General features: G+C 30.3%; 1 protein-coding gene across 9 annotated transcripts; it reads left to right on the top strand.

Annotated features, from left to right (window-relative positions):
* Positions 1–1173: 1173 nt before the first annotated feature.
* Positions 1174–12781, top strand: LOC106065672 (uncharacterized). Of its 9 annotated transcripts, none has more exons than XM_056004452.1 (10): positions 1174–1257; positions 7078–7139; positions 7187–7612; positions 8152–8192; positions 9245–9391; positions 10282–10421; positions 10748–10911; positions 11086–11202; positions 11608–11756; positions 11872–12781. In XM_056004452.1, the coding sequence occupies exons 3-10, from the start codon at positions 7273–7275 to the stop codon at positions 11878–11880; spliced, it is 1107 nt and encodes a 368-aa protein (XP_055860427.1). In that variant the 5' UTR covers positions 1174–1257; positions 7078–7139; positions 7187–7272; the 3' UTR covers positions 11881–12781. The 9 variants fall into 9 exon arrangements, with proteins under 9 accessions (XP_055860427.1, XP_055860425.1, XP_055860432.1 ...); XM_056004449.1 differs by lacking the exon at positions 1174–1257 and adding exons at positions 2063–2424; positions 5610–5778 and having other exon boundaries at positions 7078–7612; XM_056004451.1 differs by lacking the exon at positions 1174–1257 and adding an exon at positions 2063–5778.
* The last annotated feature ends 2460 nt before the right edge of the window (positions 12782–15241 follow it).

The following is a 15241-nucleotide window of genomic DNA, read 5'->3' as shown; positions in this document are numbered from 1 at the left end:
TAGTAAATATACCTTTTTCAACTCTTTTTCCCTCCCCGGTTTTACCATGTACCGGTATTAATAAAGAATGTTTAAAATTATTTTATAATTAATAATAAATATGTACACGTTATAGCATTATAACAATATTAGCAGTAAAATATTTTATTTTTTTTTAAATATTTTAATGTAAAACTAAAAAGCATTTTAAAAATCTTTGCAGCAAAAAATTTTTTTCGTGAAAACTACATAAAGAAAACTTTTAAATTCTCTCCTAATGCATCTTCTAAAAAAAGTATAAATATTTTAGCCACCACCTTTGCTATTTAATCACACGACGTTGGGTTGGACGCACACATTGGCATCTATTGTTACACAATACTGACTATAATAGGTAATGAAATTCCTAGCTTGGAAAGTGGATCTGATTGGTTGATTAAGTTTTTCTTAAAGTTGCTTCTTGAATTTCTTTTTACCTTGAAATTTAATGTGGGACTCTGGCTATAATTTAGATCTATACTTATTAAATAAAATATAATGGAATCATTAGGTGAGTTATATATTTTATATATTTATGTGCTTTATTTTAAATTAAATTTTAATATCGGGCTAGGATGTACTAATCTTTGATTCTCTTCAAACATGAAACAAACCATTAATTAAGTATGCGTTTATACACTATTTAATACACTATTTCTTGCCTTTAGAACTAACGAAGCTAAAGGCTTACAGCAATATATTGAATATGCATAACTATCAGAAGGTTTATTACGAAACTTTTTTTTTAGTTTTTAAGTAATCTATTAAAATATAACTTTTTAAAAGTATAATTTGGCATGTAAACAAAAATTCCTTCTATAGATTCTGAAAAAGCCATCTAGGTCTAGAATCTAGATCTAGTTGGCATCATTCAGCGATTAACACCAGGTTCAAGACAGACAGGTTCTCAAATTGTAAACTTATGTTTTAAAATCTAGATCTAGACTCTAGATCTATGTGTGATCTAGACAATAGTGTATTATAGTTTGTCGCTATAATAATAATAATTGTTCTGAGAATTTCGTTCCCCCCAAATTTAGTATTATCTAGAAATAGTAGAATAGATAGAATATAGAGTATATTACTATAGTATTAGCCTAGGTATCTGAATCAAGTTTAATCTAGATTTCTAGTCCATTTTTTAAGAACCATCTCCTTCGTAAGGCCGTAAGGAGTATAGCCTCAGTATCGAATCAAAACAATAACAAGAAATGACCTAGATATAGATCTACGTCTACAGTAGGCCTATATAGATAATTACATACATCTAGATCTAATACTAATAATTATAAATAATAGAGATTCAAGGCTAGTCCACTACTCAGACTACTGTTCTGTGTTCACTACACAATACTGACAATAGTATTAATATTAAATATAGAATAGATCTATTATTATAGAATCTATATTATATACTCAGATACTCATACTGACAATAGTTACTAGTAGACTTTAGTAGACTTAAGTAGACTAGTTTAGTAGTTACTGACTAGGGTAGTAATAGTAATAATAATATACTATATACTATATAATAGTAATCACACGATGCAGATCTACTAGTGCCTAGTGCTAGATCTAGTAATTTGATTCTAGGCCTACTAATTAGACTATGACTATCAGTCAGTGGCCCCAAGCGTCTCCAGTCTAGAACTAGAATTTATTTCTATAAAATAATTTATATAATTAATTAATTGATTTCATTATAATTAATAATTATAATACTTAGCTTAGTAATAGATCTAGATCTATCTAGTGAAAAAGTTATTTTATTTTATTATAAATCATTAAATGATTAATGTTATCTGTTTTTCTATTTTATAGAGACTAGAGTACTTAGAGTTTAGACTAGCTAAATAAAACAAAGTAGATCTATTAAGTAATTAACTATAAATTATAAAGTATATAAATTTAGATCTAGTAATAGCAGTGGCGGGCCGCACCGGGTGACACCCATCGGGGGTGACACTCAAGTCGGAAAAATGCACTTTCCCAAAAAACAACTTCTACTAATTATGACCTCGAATGTCTCTCACAGTTTAGTATCATTATGTCCTAAAATTTCTTAATTTAATTTGATTTGACTTGTACTCTGTCTTTTTATGAGAAAAATAATACAATGTAGACGCTGAAGCTCAGAAATGTAGAAAAATGTTTGGCTTTGCCCCGGACAACTCTGAGTGAGCTTAAGGCGCTCTCCCAAACAAATTATCTGATCAGTTGAGTTGCGAACGCAACATTTTATTTTTTTTATTTATTTTTTTTTTTTGCTATTTTCTTGAGTGATTCAGATGGAAGCTATCAATTTTTTTTTAATCTACAAAGTTGATCAACATCCTATTATTCTAGGCTTTGCTCAATGATGTTTCGCAGGACATAAACCTGTTCAGTGCTTGATTACCCTTTTTCGTAAGCAGCTGAAAAACACTAGTATAATTTAGAATCTTTTCCTTAAGTAGCTCTTAAATAATCTTAATGAACATGTTCAACTCAATTTTTCTCAAATCAATTTATATTATCACTTTTGATAAAATGTCCAAAACAACACACATTTTAAAATAGAATCAAAAACCATCTTTACAGTTTTATTGTTCAACATAAAGAAACAAAAAAACAATAGGTGTTTGTTTTTTAGGGGGAGATTTTGTTTTCCTTGGGAGTGAGGGCGTGACACCCTCAGCTTACCCCACTGGTGATACTGACCCTAGGTACAGCACTGAGTACTATACTAGTATTAGTATTATAATGATTAATTCTAGATTTACTATTTTGATTTTATCTAACTTAAAGTCTTAACTTAGCCTACTATTAAGAACTTAATTAACTAACAAAAAATTGCTAAAGACCGAAGCCTCTTGTCTTAGAATACTTTTATACTGTAGATTTTAGTTAAAAAAATAATTCAAAGTAGCGCTAATTATGCTTATGCACTACTCAACGAAATTTTTTTTCTGGTCCTCAAAATCTATAAGTTAGACTATATTATGCTTATGCACTACTCAACGAATTTTTTTTCTGGTCCTCAAAATCTATAAGCTAGACTATATAAGAGTTTATAAGACCTCTTTTTTTTGTCTCTTTCATCTTTAAATAAAACTCCCCCCCCCCCCCCCCAGTACCTAATATAAAGAATGCACAAAGACTTCTAAGACTAAGACTGCTTTATTGATCCTTACGGAAATTAGTTGTGATTACAAGGACTCTTTTCTCATATAAAGACAACACAACAGAAAAATACACATAAATACAACAGATAACATAAAGAGTTCATTCAGCGACTACACACAGGTATCTTGGTGCATTTCATGTTGCCTGATCAATGAGTGGCGGCGATAGAGTCTGACCGAGTGAGGTACGAATGAGTTTTTGTACAGCTCCGTTCTTGTTTTGATTAACAGCAGTCACGCACTTCGCGACGACCTGACATAGTTCTGATGGAGCGGGTGGCCGTTCTCTTCCATGATTTTTTCAATTTTTCTTAGGCACTTTTGTTCAAAAAGTTCCTTTAAATGTGGTAATGTTGTGAGTGTAGTTTTTGATGCTTTTTTAATGATGTTTTCTAGATGTTGCAACAGTTTAGATGAGGCGTTGCCTTGCCAACAAATTATTCCGTATGTTAGCAGATTTTGTATAGTCGCTCGTAAAAAGTCTCAAGGATCTTCTTGTTTAGTTTAAAGCTATTGAGTTTGTATAGAAAAAAGAGTCGCTGGGCTGTTTTCTTTGTCAGAGTTCCAAGGTGGTCTTCCCATGAAAGCTTGTTGTTGATGATAACACCTAGATATTTATTTGTGTTTACTTGTTCTATAGATGTAGTGTTTATTTGCAGTTCACGTATAGTTTGTTTTTTCTTTCTAAAATCTATTATAAGTTCTTTAGTTTTTGTGACATTCAGTTCTAGAAAGTTGTCGGTGCACCAGTTTGTAAACTCTACTATCGAGCTTCGATACTGAGTTTCGACTCCTGAAATAAGACCGACTATGGCAGTATCATCAGCGAATTTAATGAGTTTAACTGAGTCATAGATGCTTCTTATGTCATTAGTGTAAAGAGTGTATAGTACAGAAGAAAGTACACAACCTTGTGTTTTCTTTTCAGTAATAAGGTGTTTGATTTTTTTGGTCATCCAGGGCTTATTGTTTCCATAGACTTGTATTGTTTTTGTTGGAATTGTTAACTCCTTGCAGAATAATAAATACGAGTTCACAGTTTCTGTTAGTTCGATTATGTCTGGACAGTTCTCAATAAAGATTTCCCAGTTAGTTTTCTCAATGCATCCTTGTAGTTTTTCTACAGCCTCTTCAGACCACATCTTGACCGTTTTTATAACTCTCTTGTAGTTTTAAGAGTAGGTTTGTAATTTGGTATCAGATGGAGTAATACATTGTCAGATTCTCCAAGTGGGAACAAACTTTTACATTTGTTTGTTCGTTTTACATACAAACAAGTCCATTTGTAAGCCTGCTTAATGTTTACGTAGCATTTGTCGAGCGTTCTACCCTGCCTTGTGGGGAGGGAGACACACTGGCAATAGTTTGGCAGTGTGTTGTCTAATTCTAAATTAGTCTTAGGTTCATTGGGTAGCCTTCTCCTGCACAGATACACCCCATTTTTAAAGTAAAACCTCACACCTCCAGCAAACTTTTTGGACCTTATTTATGTATCTTCTAATGGAACGGCTAACCATACACAGACACAAACAAACCACACACTTCTTAAATTATTATAGGCCCTTGAATTCCAAAAGCACACATTTTTTAAAAGTAATATTACATTTCTGCTTTGTTGACCTGAATATTTCTTTAAATATTATTATTCAGTGGAACAACCACCATTACAATGACTTCGTATATTATAATTTTTTGGCATTCTCCAATAAAAAGCCCTCCAACCTTGAAATTTTAGGCCGCCTTAATATATTTCTTTTTGATCCCTCAAATGAAAGTCTAGTAATATACAGTTGTTTTTTTTTAACAAAGTACTTCTTACTTTAAGTCACCTATAGAATGCCCAATCACTACATGTATTTTTTACCCGCAAATAATAGAAGTTCTAATGAATAACTCATTTAAGTTTTGCTCAATCAGGGAAACACACACACACATGTTTTCATTTATATATTATGTAATATTTTTCAAACACATTTTTAAGATCGAATCTAATGAAGAGGAGCATAAGATATAAATAAAAAACTGGATCGAAAGAAGGTTACACACAAAAAAAAAGGGTTATAAAAAATGCTTAAACCAGAAAGAAGTATAATTTTGTTCTTAAGACATTTTAATCTCAGCTTTCAAAAACAATTTCGGAAAAATGGAACAAAAAAATCTTTTTTTGTAAGTTTAATCGCTGTGGTTTTGATCATGAAAATTCATGGCTAAGTTGTTCTATGCAACTAAAAAGGAATAATAGGTTAAATTTTCATATATATTTTATCGTCAACTCCAAGTGGGAGAATTTAGTGATTATCAGTCAGTGATCAGTGCTGAAGATTTTAGATTGTATAAGATATATAGATCTATATATATAGAGAGAGATAGATCTATATTTAATATATCTTATCTATCTAAAAAGATCTTATCTATCTAAACATCTAGATCTAAATCTAGATCAGTAGATCTTGTTTTTAAAAAATGCGTTCTATAAATCAACATGTTCTTGTTTGTGTCAAAAATGTCAAACAAATCCTGTGCAAAAATATGGACATAAAAAATGTCCCCTCTAGTTTTAATTTACTAGAATTAATTTGCAGTAGATCAAGTTGTGGTAAGGATCATACTTAGTCACATTCTCATTCATCATCATTCATGGGTTGTGAGCATAACTAGTTGATATACAAAGTCTCTTTCCAGCTAAGACATACATAATAATAATAATAATAATATAATTTAAGAAAAACTGAAATGAAAAACAACCTAGGCTTGGATATAAAGCGTTTACAGAAGTTATCCAAAATAATAATATACCCCATTGTTATATCAACCAAGGGGATAATAACAACTGACCTCATAGATACCTTCAAGGCTCTTAACATTCCCAGGAAAATTCTCGTTGTATGTTAGACCTGCCACATCACCTTGGAAAAAGTCCAGTAAGGAATCGGCGCCGAAGGCTTCATCATCCTGTTGATTGTTAGAAAGGCTTTTATCCAACAACCAGGCCTGGACATAGAGCTCTTCACCCCTGCCCTGTTTGAGGGCTTCCAGTAGTAGGCGGCCATAGTGACTGGGCTAGAAAGTGGACATTACCACATACACAGCGCACCGCCCCTGTTCCTGGACCCACTCGCTATAAGTGAGCTGGAATCCTCCATGCCACATCACCAGAAAATTCCTCAGTGAAAACTGATAAAGGGACTACAATTAATTTAGTTTCACTTTAACAAAACTCGACCCTGGCAGTGCTAGAGATTGAATACTCGTTCGTTTCAGTGGAAACTGATAAAGGGACTACAATTAATTTAGTTTCACTTTAACAAAACTCAACGCTGGCAGTGCCAGAGATTGAATACTCGTTCGTTTCTAACATAATATGATGAGGTCGATGATATAAATCTTTATTATCCATATTTTGCTTCTGAACACAATTCTAAAAAGCATGTTCAACTTTCTATGATTAACAAGAACAATATTCTAATAATTTCAGCAAATTTTAAATATATTTTGCTAATAAGTTCTTAAATATATCTGATAAATATAAATCAATCAATTTCCTGTGACACCCTCAAATCAAGAAATTTAATATGTCTATGTTACTCCCCTTAGCTTTGTGGATTTTGGGAGAACACTTCTAAACTCCAACATAGGAAAAATGCAATGATATATTTTCAAGGCATCTATAGCATACATTTTATTTTAGCTATTTGAGTGATCAAATAAAAAGGAGATGGGATGGATTGGGATAAAGATATAAGAGACTTTTGAGACATCTATAGCATATATACATGTTAGTAATGACCTGATTGGTCTAGGTCAATAAAATGATGATATAATACCATAAAGAATCATACAATTGTAAATTATGTTATATATTAGTTGTTGGTTTTTTTTTTATGTTAAAAAAAAGGACAATACAATGTTGGATTGTTGGGAGAACAAGTACATTATGCTATCTGGTGCTTTCACTAGGTGTATAGTTAATAATGTACATTAAGCTATCCGGATGCTTTCACTAGCCATGAGTTAATATAGTACACTATTTAAATGTGAATTAATTAATAAATGTTCAAACATTTGGATTCATACACCTTATGGCTTAATCATGGAGAAACTAGTTGAGAATGATTCTAAAATTGTTGAAAAGTGCTGTTCTTTCAATACACAAGTCTGTGTAGATGGCAAGAGACATGTATTACCAACATCACTTCTATTAAACCTGAAAACTTGGATACAGGAACAGCATTCACAAATTGTAAAGCAAATAATAGAAGACAATATCCTTAGTTGCATAGAGAAGGATGTTGACAAGGGACAACAGTGCACTTCTGATGATAGCATTTACAGTGATATTTTGGATAATACAGTAGAAGACATTCAAGAAAAAGTTTTGTCGAAACCTTCAAATGATCCATTGCCTTGTAATGAAGATCTTCAAGATAATGGTCAGTTGTAAATTGAAGCTATCCTAAACTAATTTCTTCTGACTATATAATGTTAGTTGACAATATCTCAGTCTTAATTATTTTGTCTCTAGTATTATATTTCTTTCTTTTTTTTTTTCACTATATTTCCTAAACGTAAAAAAGAGTTGGTTTTTTTGCTATTGAGAGTTTCTCTAGTATGCAAGTCATTAATTGTCATAATGTACTTATTTGAAAGCTCTTCCTAATGCTGAGCCTGGTGCCATTTTTCTCATTCCAATGCAGAACTCAATTTCTTTTTTATTGATTCTAAAATTCCTATCAAAAAAATAAATTGTCCAGATTATTGTGTTGTAAGGATAACTATCATGCACAGTTTGAAAATATGAACTAATTTTGTGCAAAATATAAAATATCTTTTCTTAACACAAGGTATATAAAAATTATCATATTATGATATTTTATTTTATTGTCCTCATCTTAAAAACTAATACAATTATTTTTTATTTTATTTGTAAGTTTCATTCTATTCATCTCTTTTTCCTTTTGAAACATTTCAGGCAAATATAACTCAGTCACCAGAGCAAATTCATCTTTTCAGGTAAAATACCAATGACTCATTCATTGATCAAGAAATCGTATGAATTGCATGAAATTTTGTATAAAAGTTCCTTTTCCCTCCTAAACACTTGCTAAGACTTGGTTTTGACAGATTAGCAAACTGATGACTGCTATTCTTGAAAAACCATAAGTTTTCTATCAGTCCTTTGTATTTTATTTTTGGCAATCCCCAAAAGGCCACATATAAAGAATTTTTAAAATATCATGAATTCCATACAGCAATTTTGTTCTTTTTCCCAATAGCATTCTTAAGGTGGATCTTGTCTTTTTCTTTTTTCAGGAGAAAGTGAGAGAGCAAGGAATGACTCATTGTAACACTGTCAAAAAAAAAAACAAAAAAAAATTCCTAAAAGCATCGAAAGATAAATCTAGATCTATTGTCATTTTGCTGTATTCAAAAGTGGTCAAATAAACAATTACAATTAATAAAACCAAATTGATATTTCTTTTTATGTAGAGAACACAATATCAAGATAAATTTAGAAAGGGGAATGGGAATGTGTTGTTTGCAGGGGGGGGGGGGCAGATAAGTAAAAGTGCTTTTAAAATTAGAGGGCCCAAAATATGAGAGCGTTTATGTGTTGGGGCACATTATAAAGCAGGTCTTTCCAAATCAAGTCAAAAGTCTGTATTGAAGAAATTTAATGCCCAGGTTAAAAAACAACAAAAGGGGGGGGGGGGTCAGTGAGCGAAAAGAGAGAAAGAGAAGAAAGATTAGGCCCTGAAATTTCATTGCAACAGATAGACAAATCCACAGGCTAAAAAAGGTTGATGTATAAAATTTGGGGTGTTCCAGCCATAATACACAATTTAAAGCCTGGAACATATCAACAGGCATAGCTGAAGTGTACTGCTAGTAAAATATAAATGTATCAATGAGCACATTACTTAGTCACATTATTGCATAGTCATTCATTTTGAAGTATAGTGTTTAAATCTATTTTATGTGTACTTATATTATACTTAAAAATACTTGAAATGAAATTATTTCTTCTTTCTTTAATCTTTTCTCATATTTTGTTTTAAATATAGAAGCCTGTTAAGTGTGCAGATTATGCAGATTCAAATAGAAAAGCCAATGCACTCAAGAGAGAATCAGTCGACAGCCCAACCAACCAACCTAAGAGCAAGAAGAAGCGCCCAAATTATTTTGTGGCTGTTCAGATAACAGATCCAGAGGTGGGAATGTTTCAAGATTCAAGATACTTTTTTTAGTAGACTATTAGCATTTAAACTTTACTTGCTTCTTCTGTAAGGGACCCCTCAACTAAGAAAAAATATAAAGAAACTGGAAAAGACACAAAATGTAGCCATGAGGTTTAAAAGAAATGAATATTCATATTTAACTTGATTAACAACACCATTAGCAATATCACTAAGCTAAGAAACATTCCTGGACAAAAGACTGAAAAAGTTAAGTAGCAATGATAAACACAATTTACAAATACAAAAATAAAACCTAATAAAATTCCCAGAAAGACACAAAGATAAAGGCACTTTTCTTATTCTGTATGCTAGGACTAATTTGTTCTAGTGTTCCTTTTTCCCTAGTGCTATTAAAGCATGGAAAGGGTTGCGTGAATCATCTAAGAAAACCAATGACTTAGTAGAATTTAAGTCTCTATATAAACGTGAGTGACTAAATTGACACATGAAAATGTGTAGTACGTAGTTATCTTCTACTTTGAAGGAATGTGTGTAATTTATAAGATAAGATACTCTTCTAGTTATTTATTTATTTATCAATTTTTCTTTCTCCCTTTTAATGAGATCAATAGAAAACCTTTAGCTATAAGGCTAAGGTTAGATTTTAAAAGTTAAAGTTAACATGATTTTTATATATGATTCAAAATAATCTCTTAATTAATTTGCACTAATTATGTACTCTAACCAAAGGTATGCCATTGCCCTGGCAAAACACTTAAAATTGGTGTGACAGTTATTTTGTAAAGAGTGTCCTCAGTCTTAACTTACCTTCAGCTGTGAAAGAGCATAAAAAATATTTAAGATGTCCTATTAACATGTTCCATAGTACTCCTACTAATGTTGATTTGTTCTTTTATCAACAGATTCATGAAGTGGCTAAAAAGGTTCAAACTGCTATTCAAAGTAGTTATGATTTCAACATAGACCTTGCCATGGTGGGCTCTGAAAAGTTTCACATCACGCTAATGGTCATGCATCTGGCTAATCAAGAAGAGGTGGAAAGGTACATAAATATTTCTCATTGAATCTAAAGGTCTAAATTTAAAAGTAAAAGTTAATTCACCTTTCAGACCTTGCGATCTATAGGACTGATGTTAAAATTTACTTTATTTAATTTTATCTTATAGAGAAAAAAAACCCAGCAAATTACAAACTTTAAAAAAAAGTATTTTTCTTTGTCAAATAACTCAGTACTTTTGAATATATAAGAGACAATATTATGTTATGTGGAACAAATTAAACAAATTTTGTCCAAAAAAACTTTTTAAAATATCATAATCCCTCCTTTTTTAAATAATAATTTAAAAAAAAATTAATTCCATTGACAAGGGCTTCTGCTGCATTAGAGAAATGTGTGTCAACCATTCTTGTCAAAACCAGTGGCCAGCAAGTGAAATTGCAGATGGAAGGAGTGTCTGCTTTTGGTGGTGGTCGTGTAGTCTTTGCTGGGTTGAAACCTTCACATGACTTTGATCATTTACACTTCATGTCAGGTATACATTTTATTGATCAGTATTAATTAGTATTACTAAAGTTATCAAAATTATTAGATTTAAAAAAATGATATGATTGTAATTATCATCATCTATGCTTACCATCCCATCAAGGGCATTGACCAACCATTAGTCATACATTTATACTTTTCATTTTTTTTTTGGTAAATTCAGATGAAGTACACAAAAATATGTCAGAAGAAGGCATTTTTACTACTGACACAAGAAGTGAATTCAATCCTCATATGACTTTAGTTAAATTTAATGGAGACAGAAAATTATTAAAATTAGGTAAATTATTCATTCATTCACTAAAGTTGTATCATTTCAGTATTAGCTTAAGGCTGCAGTACCAGAATCCCTCTGTATTATCTCAGTTCCATGGCTTGGATTCTCTGTTTTAATTCTGCAGTTAGAGGCAAAGATTTTTATGCATACTGGAATATCACCATGACCAAGGAGTACATCAATATGATTTTTGTGTCGAGGGCTTGGCTTTGTCTTTCAAAATTGTCTTGAGTTTTATTAAGAGTAATTACTTAACTGCTAAAGTCTAAAACAGATCTGAAGAAGCTTATTGGATTTTGTGTATTCTGTATTCTAAAATGTTTAAATAAATTAATCATTATATGGGTGTCAGGATTTTTCTCCCTCTGAAGCTGACTCTAAAGCTAAAATGACTAAACCATTCCACAGGATTTAAAAAAGTGTCAGCAGAGAAATATGAGCCATTTCTTCATCAAGTGTTTGGTTCACAGAGTGTCGCCAGTCTACAGTTGTGTAGCATGAATAAAAAAAGGGAAGATGGCTATTACTTTGTTAATCATGAAGTGTTCTTTCATAAAGTAAGTGGGCCTTATATTATGGTTTTAATCATTTTAATGGTTATTTTTACAATCCACACTCATCCACTCATTAGTCAATAGTCTATTTGAACTATTTGATTACTTGTATTCCTAGGCCAGTTGAAAGAAAAGTCTCTTGCTGGGATAAGTTATAACAGGCAGCTGATGTGATATTTTGAAAGATATTGACTATAATGTAATATATATGGTAAACAAATGCAGTACTTGTTTGTATATGTTTTTTTTACTTATATTTTCTTGTAGGAAAATAATTTACATCTTCAAAAATGTAGAATTGAACTAAGAATACAAATGTAATTGTTATCTCATGAAACATCTTTCTCCTCCCTGCTTCCGATTAGGAAGAAATAACTTATGGATAAAAAATTATCCCTAAAAAAAACAAGCAGTAACCTGTTTGATTCTTTTTGTAACTAATTTTCTGTAATAAAGATTATGAAGCAGTTAATATGATAAAGAATATACTCTTTGGGTATTTTTTAAAACACTTTTCTTGTATATTTTATTTTAAATTGTATTAACTTGGGCATTGTTGCAGACACTGAACAGATTCATTAGTTTTATACTGTTTGTTTTCACTTGTGTTAAGAATTTGTCAAACTAGGACATTTTGATATCTTTAGACTATTGAACCATATACATTGATAACAGATAATAGTATTTCATACAACTGTCTCACTGAAGTTTGTGCCTTGCTAGCCTTAATATATGCATGTGGTTTTTTTTTATTTTCAAGAAAGTATAATTATAAGAACTACTTATTTTAAATTCTTCTTTTTTTTTTTTAAAGAATTAACCAATCATGGAAAGTATATATTAGTCAATTTTAGAAACAGACCTTAACATTAAAGCCATATTTTTTTAAAGAAATTGTTATAAAGGTAAAAAATAACTTTTATTAGCTATTACTAACAATGCATAATTGTACTTCTAACACTATAATTATACATGACTGGGGCAAACAAAATAGTCTTTGTTGTGAATAAATCATTGAGTTTATTTTTTTCAAGTGTAAATCATTGTGTGTTCAGAAATAACTGCTTTTTAAAAAAATGTTTATTTTTAATTCAACAAACAATAGATGTATTTAAATTAATCATTGTGTATGGTATAAAAAAATTGTTTGCTTACTTTTTAAAATTACTAGAAATAAGTAATATTGTGTGTGCATATCTATTCTGTGGGGGATTGTGGCTGAGTGGTAAATCTCTTGGCTTCCATACAGAGGGTTGGATAATGAATCTCATTGAAGATTGAGATTTTGAACTTCATATTTATAAGTTATATGTCCATCCAGCTACCTTTGTTAATTTTCAACCATAGAAACAGATGAGCTTTACACCATCTGACCCTATAGATCATAAGTTCTGAAAGGGTATCTACTTTTTTACTTTATTATCTATACTATATCAATGGCATTAAATTACTTTGATTGGTGAAGGAATCTTTGAACTTAATGTTTTTTTATTTTTCCATTTTTAAAGATGGCAACTTTTGTACTATTGTACTTTATTTTTTTGTAGTTATCTTTCCATTAATAAGTTTAAATAACACATGTCAAATGTTTATTTTAGAAGAATATTATTATTATTTATTTCAATCTGCATTAAATAATTTCTCCTTAGTCCAAAAAAATTATTCATTAAGTTTGAAAATTTTAATAAAATTATTACAATTATACAACTTCATGTCGATCTATACAGACATTTAGTTGTTTTAAGTTTTGTTATTTCGAGTTCATTAGTATGTTTAAAAATACCCTTTACAGACAAACATTAAAAAAACCATTTGGTAAATTTATTGTTTACTTTATTTATTTCAGTATGGTATCTAATTTATTGACAAAGTAACATAGATCTATATCTAAAAGTTATAAAATACATTTAAAAAAAAAAAAAGAAGAATTGTATAGTTAAAACATAAAAATACATTAGATTTCCTTTCATGAGCTTTAAAGGATTAATTAATGCCAACCAATATTAAGCTTGCCAGTTGTTTCAAATATCGACAAAAAACTCCTGACCTATCCATTTCAAAAAGGAGGGAGATAAACTATTTATACAGAAAACTATTCGTTTTCCTTATGTTATAAATTCAGCTTTACAGCCTTTGCAAATATTATTAACATACATGAAATAATTTCAAATACTTTTAAAAAAATGTAAGTTAACATCTTTACACATATTTTTTTTTTGGCATGTTTGATTTTGATCATCATTAAAATATAAATAAGTGCCCAACCGTACCTGCATATTATAATAACAAAATGTGGTAGTTGCTTTCACTTTTTGTAGATATTCTGCTAAATCTTATAACTTCTGATTGAAACTAAATAGTTTGACAAAAGGATGTAATCACTTCAAATTGTTCACTCTTAGGAATAAAGTCTCTAACTTAAATATTGATTGATAGTTATTGGCAGTAAAAAATTTAATTCAATATACATACTTTTCTGATTTGGCTTCTACATTTATATATAAATAGTTTCAGTGGTTTATCTTATAACTAGATAATTATATCTAGATTTATTAAAATATTAAACAATCAGATTTTTGTTTTAACTAATAACTAATAGTATTATATTCAGTTATTTTGCAAATAGATTACTATACAGAAAATAAAGTAAGTTAAGTACCCCTTTCAGACTTAGCGGTCTATCAGTCAGATGATGTAAAAGTCATCTGTTTTGGCAGACATCTCATTTTGGACCACTCAGCCACTACACCCCCTTGTTACTATGTACAGAAATGTGTTTTTAGCTTCTTTAAACTAAAAAACTATTGGAAGCTTATAAATTGCTGACTATTATGGCCATGCATAAAAAAAAACAAAAAAACATAATTACTAGCTTAAAATATATGCTTATATTATTGAAAAGTGTTTTTATCTTACGATTAAATTTCACTGTTATCACAGTTTATAAAAAAAAAACACATTAAAATAACACTAGAATTTTTTCTTTCATAATAATATTCTGTGCAGAACATTTTAAAAAGTAGAACATAAAAACTGTTGATATATAGTATTTATCCATATTTCTTGTCCTAAATGAATTAAATGAATGGTTTAAACAGCCTTCCAAAATAAAGTAAGACTAACTTGCCAATAGCAAGCAACATTATAAAAAATGTATGTATATACAGGGTTGCCCACAGAAAAGTAACCTCTCTCACATATACAAGTTCTGTTCCTGCATAAGTCTCTGATTGAAATCTTTCATCAATGGTTTAATGTCATGATACATTAAAGGCAAAGTTGACCTCCATTTCCTTAATTGATCAACCTGTACCTTTCACTATCAGGACACAATCTTTCTGACATGATATGCACAAACGGTATGAAAACCCCTGACTAAAACAAAATTGACAATATGACATTGGACGATGTGGCATCAACAGAAGAATGATTGGCAGATAGGATGGAAGGCAATCTGCCTCCTGCTGGATATGGTAGGTTGGTTACTT

Source organism: Biomphalaria glabrata, chromosome 11, assembly GCF_947242115.1.
Source record: "Biomphalaria glabrata chromosome 11, xgBioGlab47.1, whole genome shotgun sequence".
In the NCBI taxonomy this organism is placed as follows: Eukaryota; Metazoa; Mollusca; class Gastropoda; family Planorbidae; genus Biomphalaria; species Biomphalaria glabrata.
Note: the sequence above shows the minus strand (reverse complement) of the source record. Positions and strands in the feature narration are given on the sequence as shown.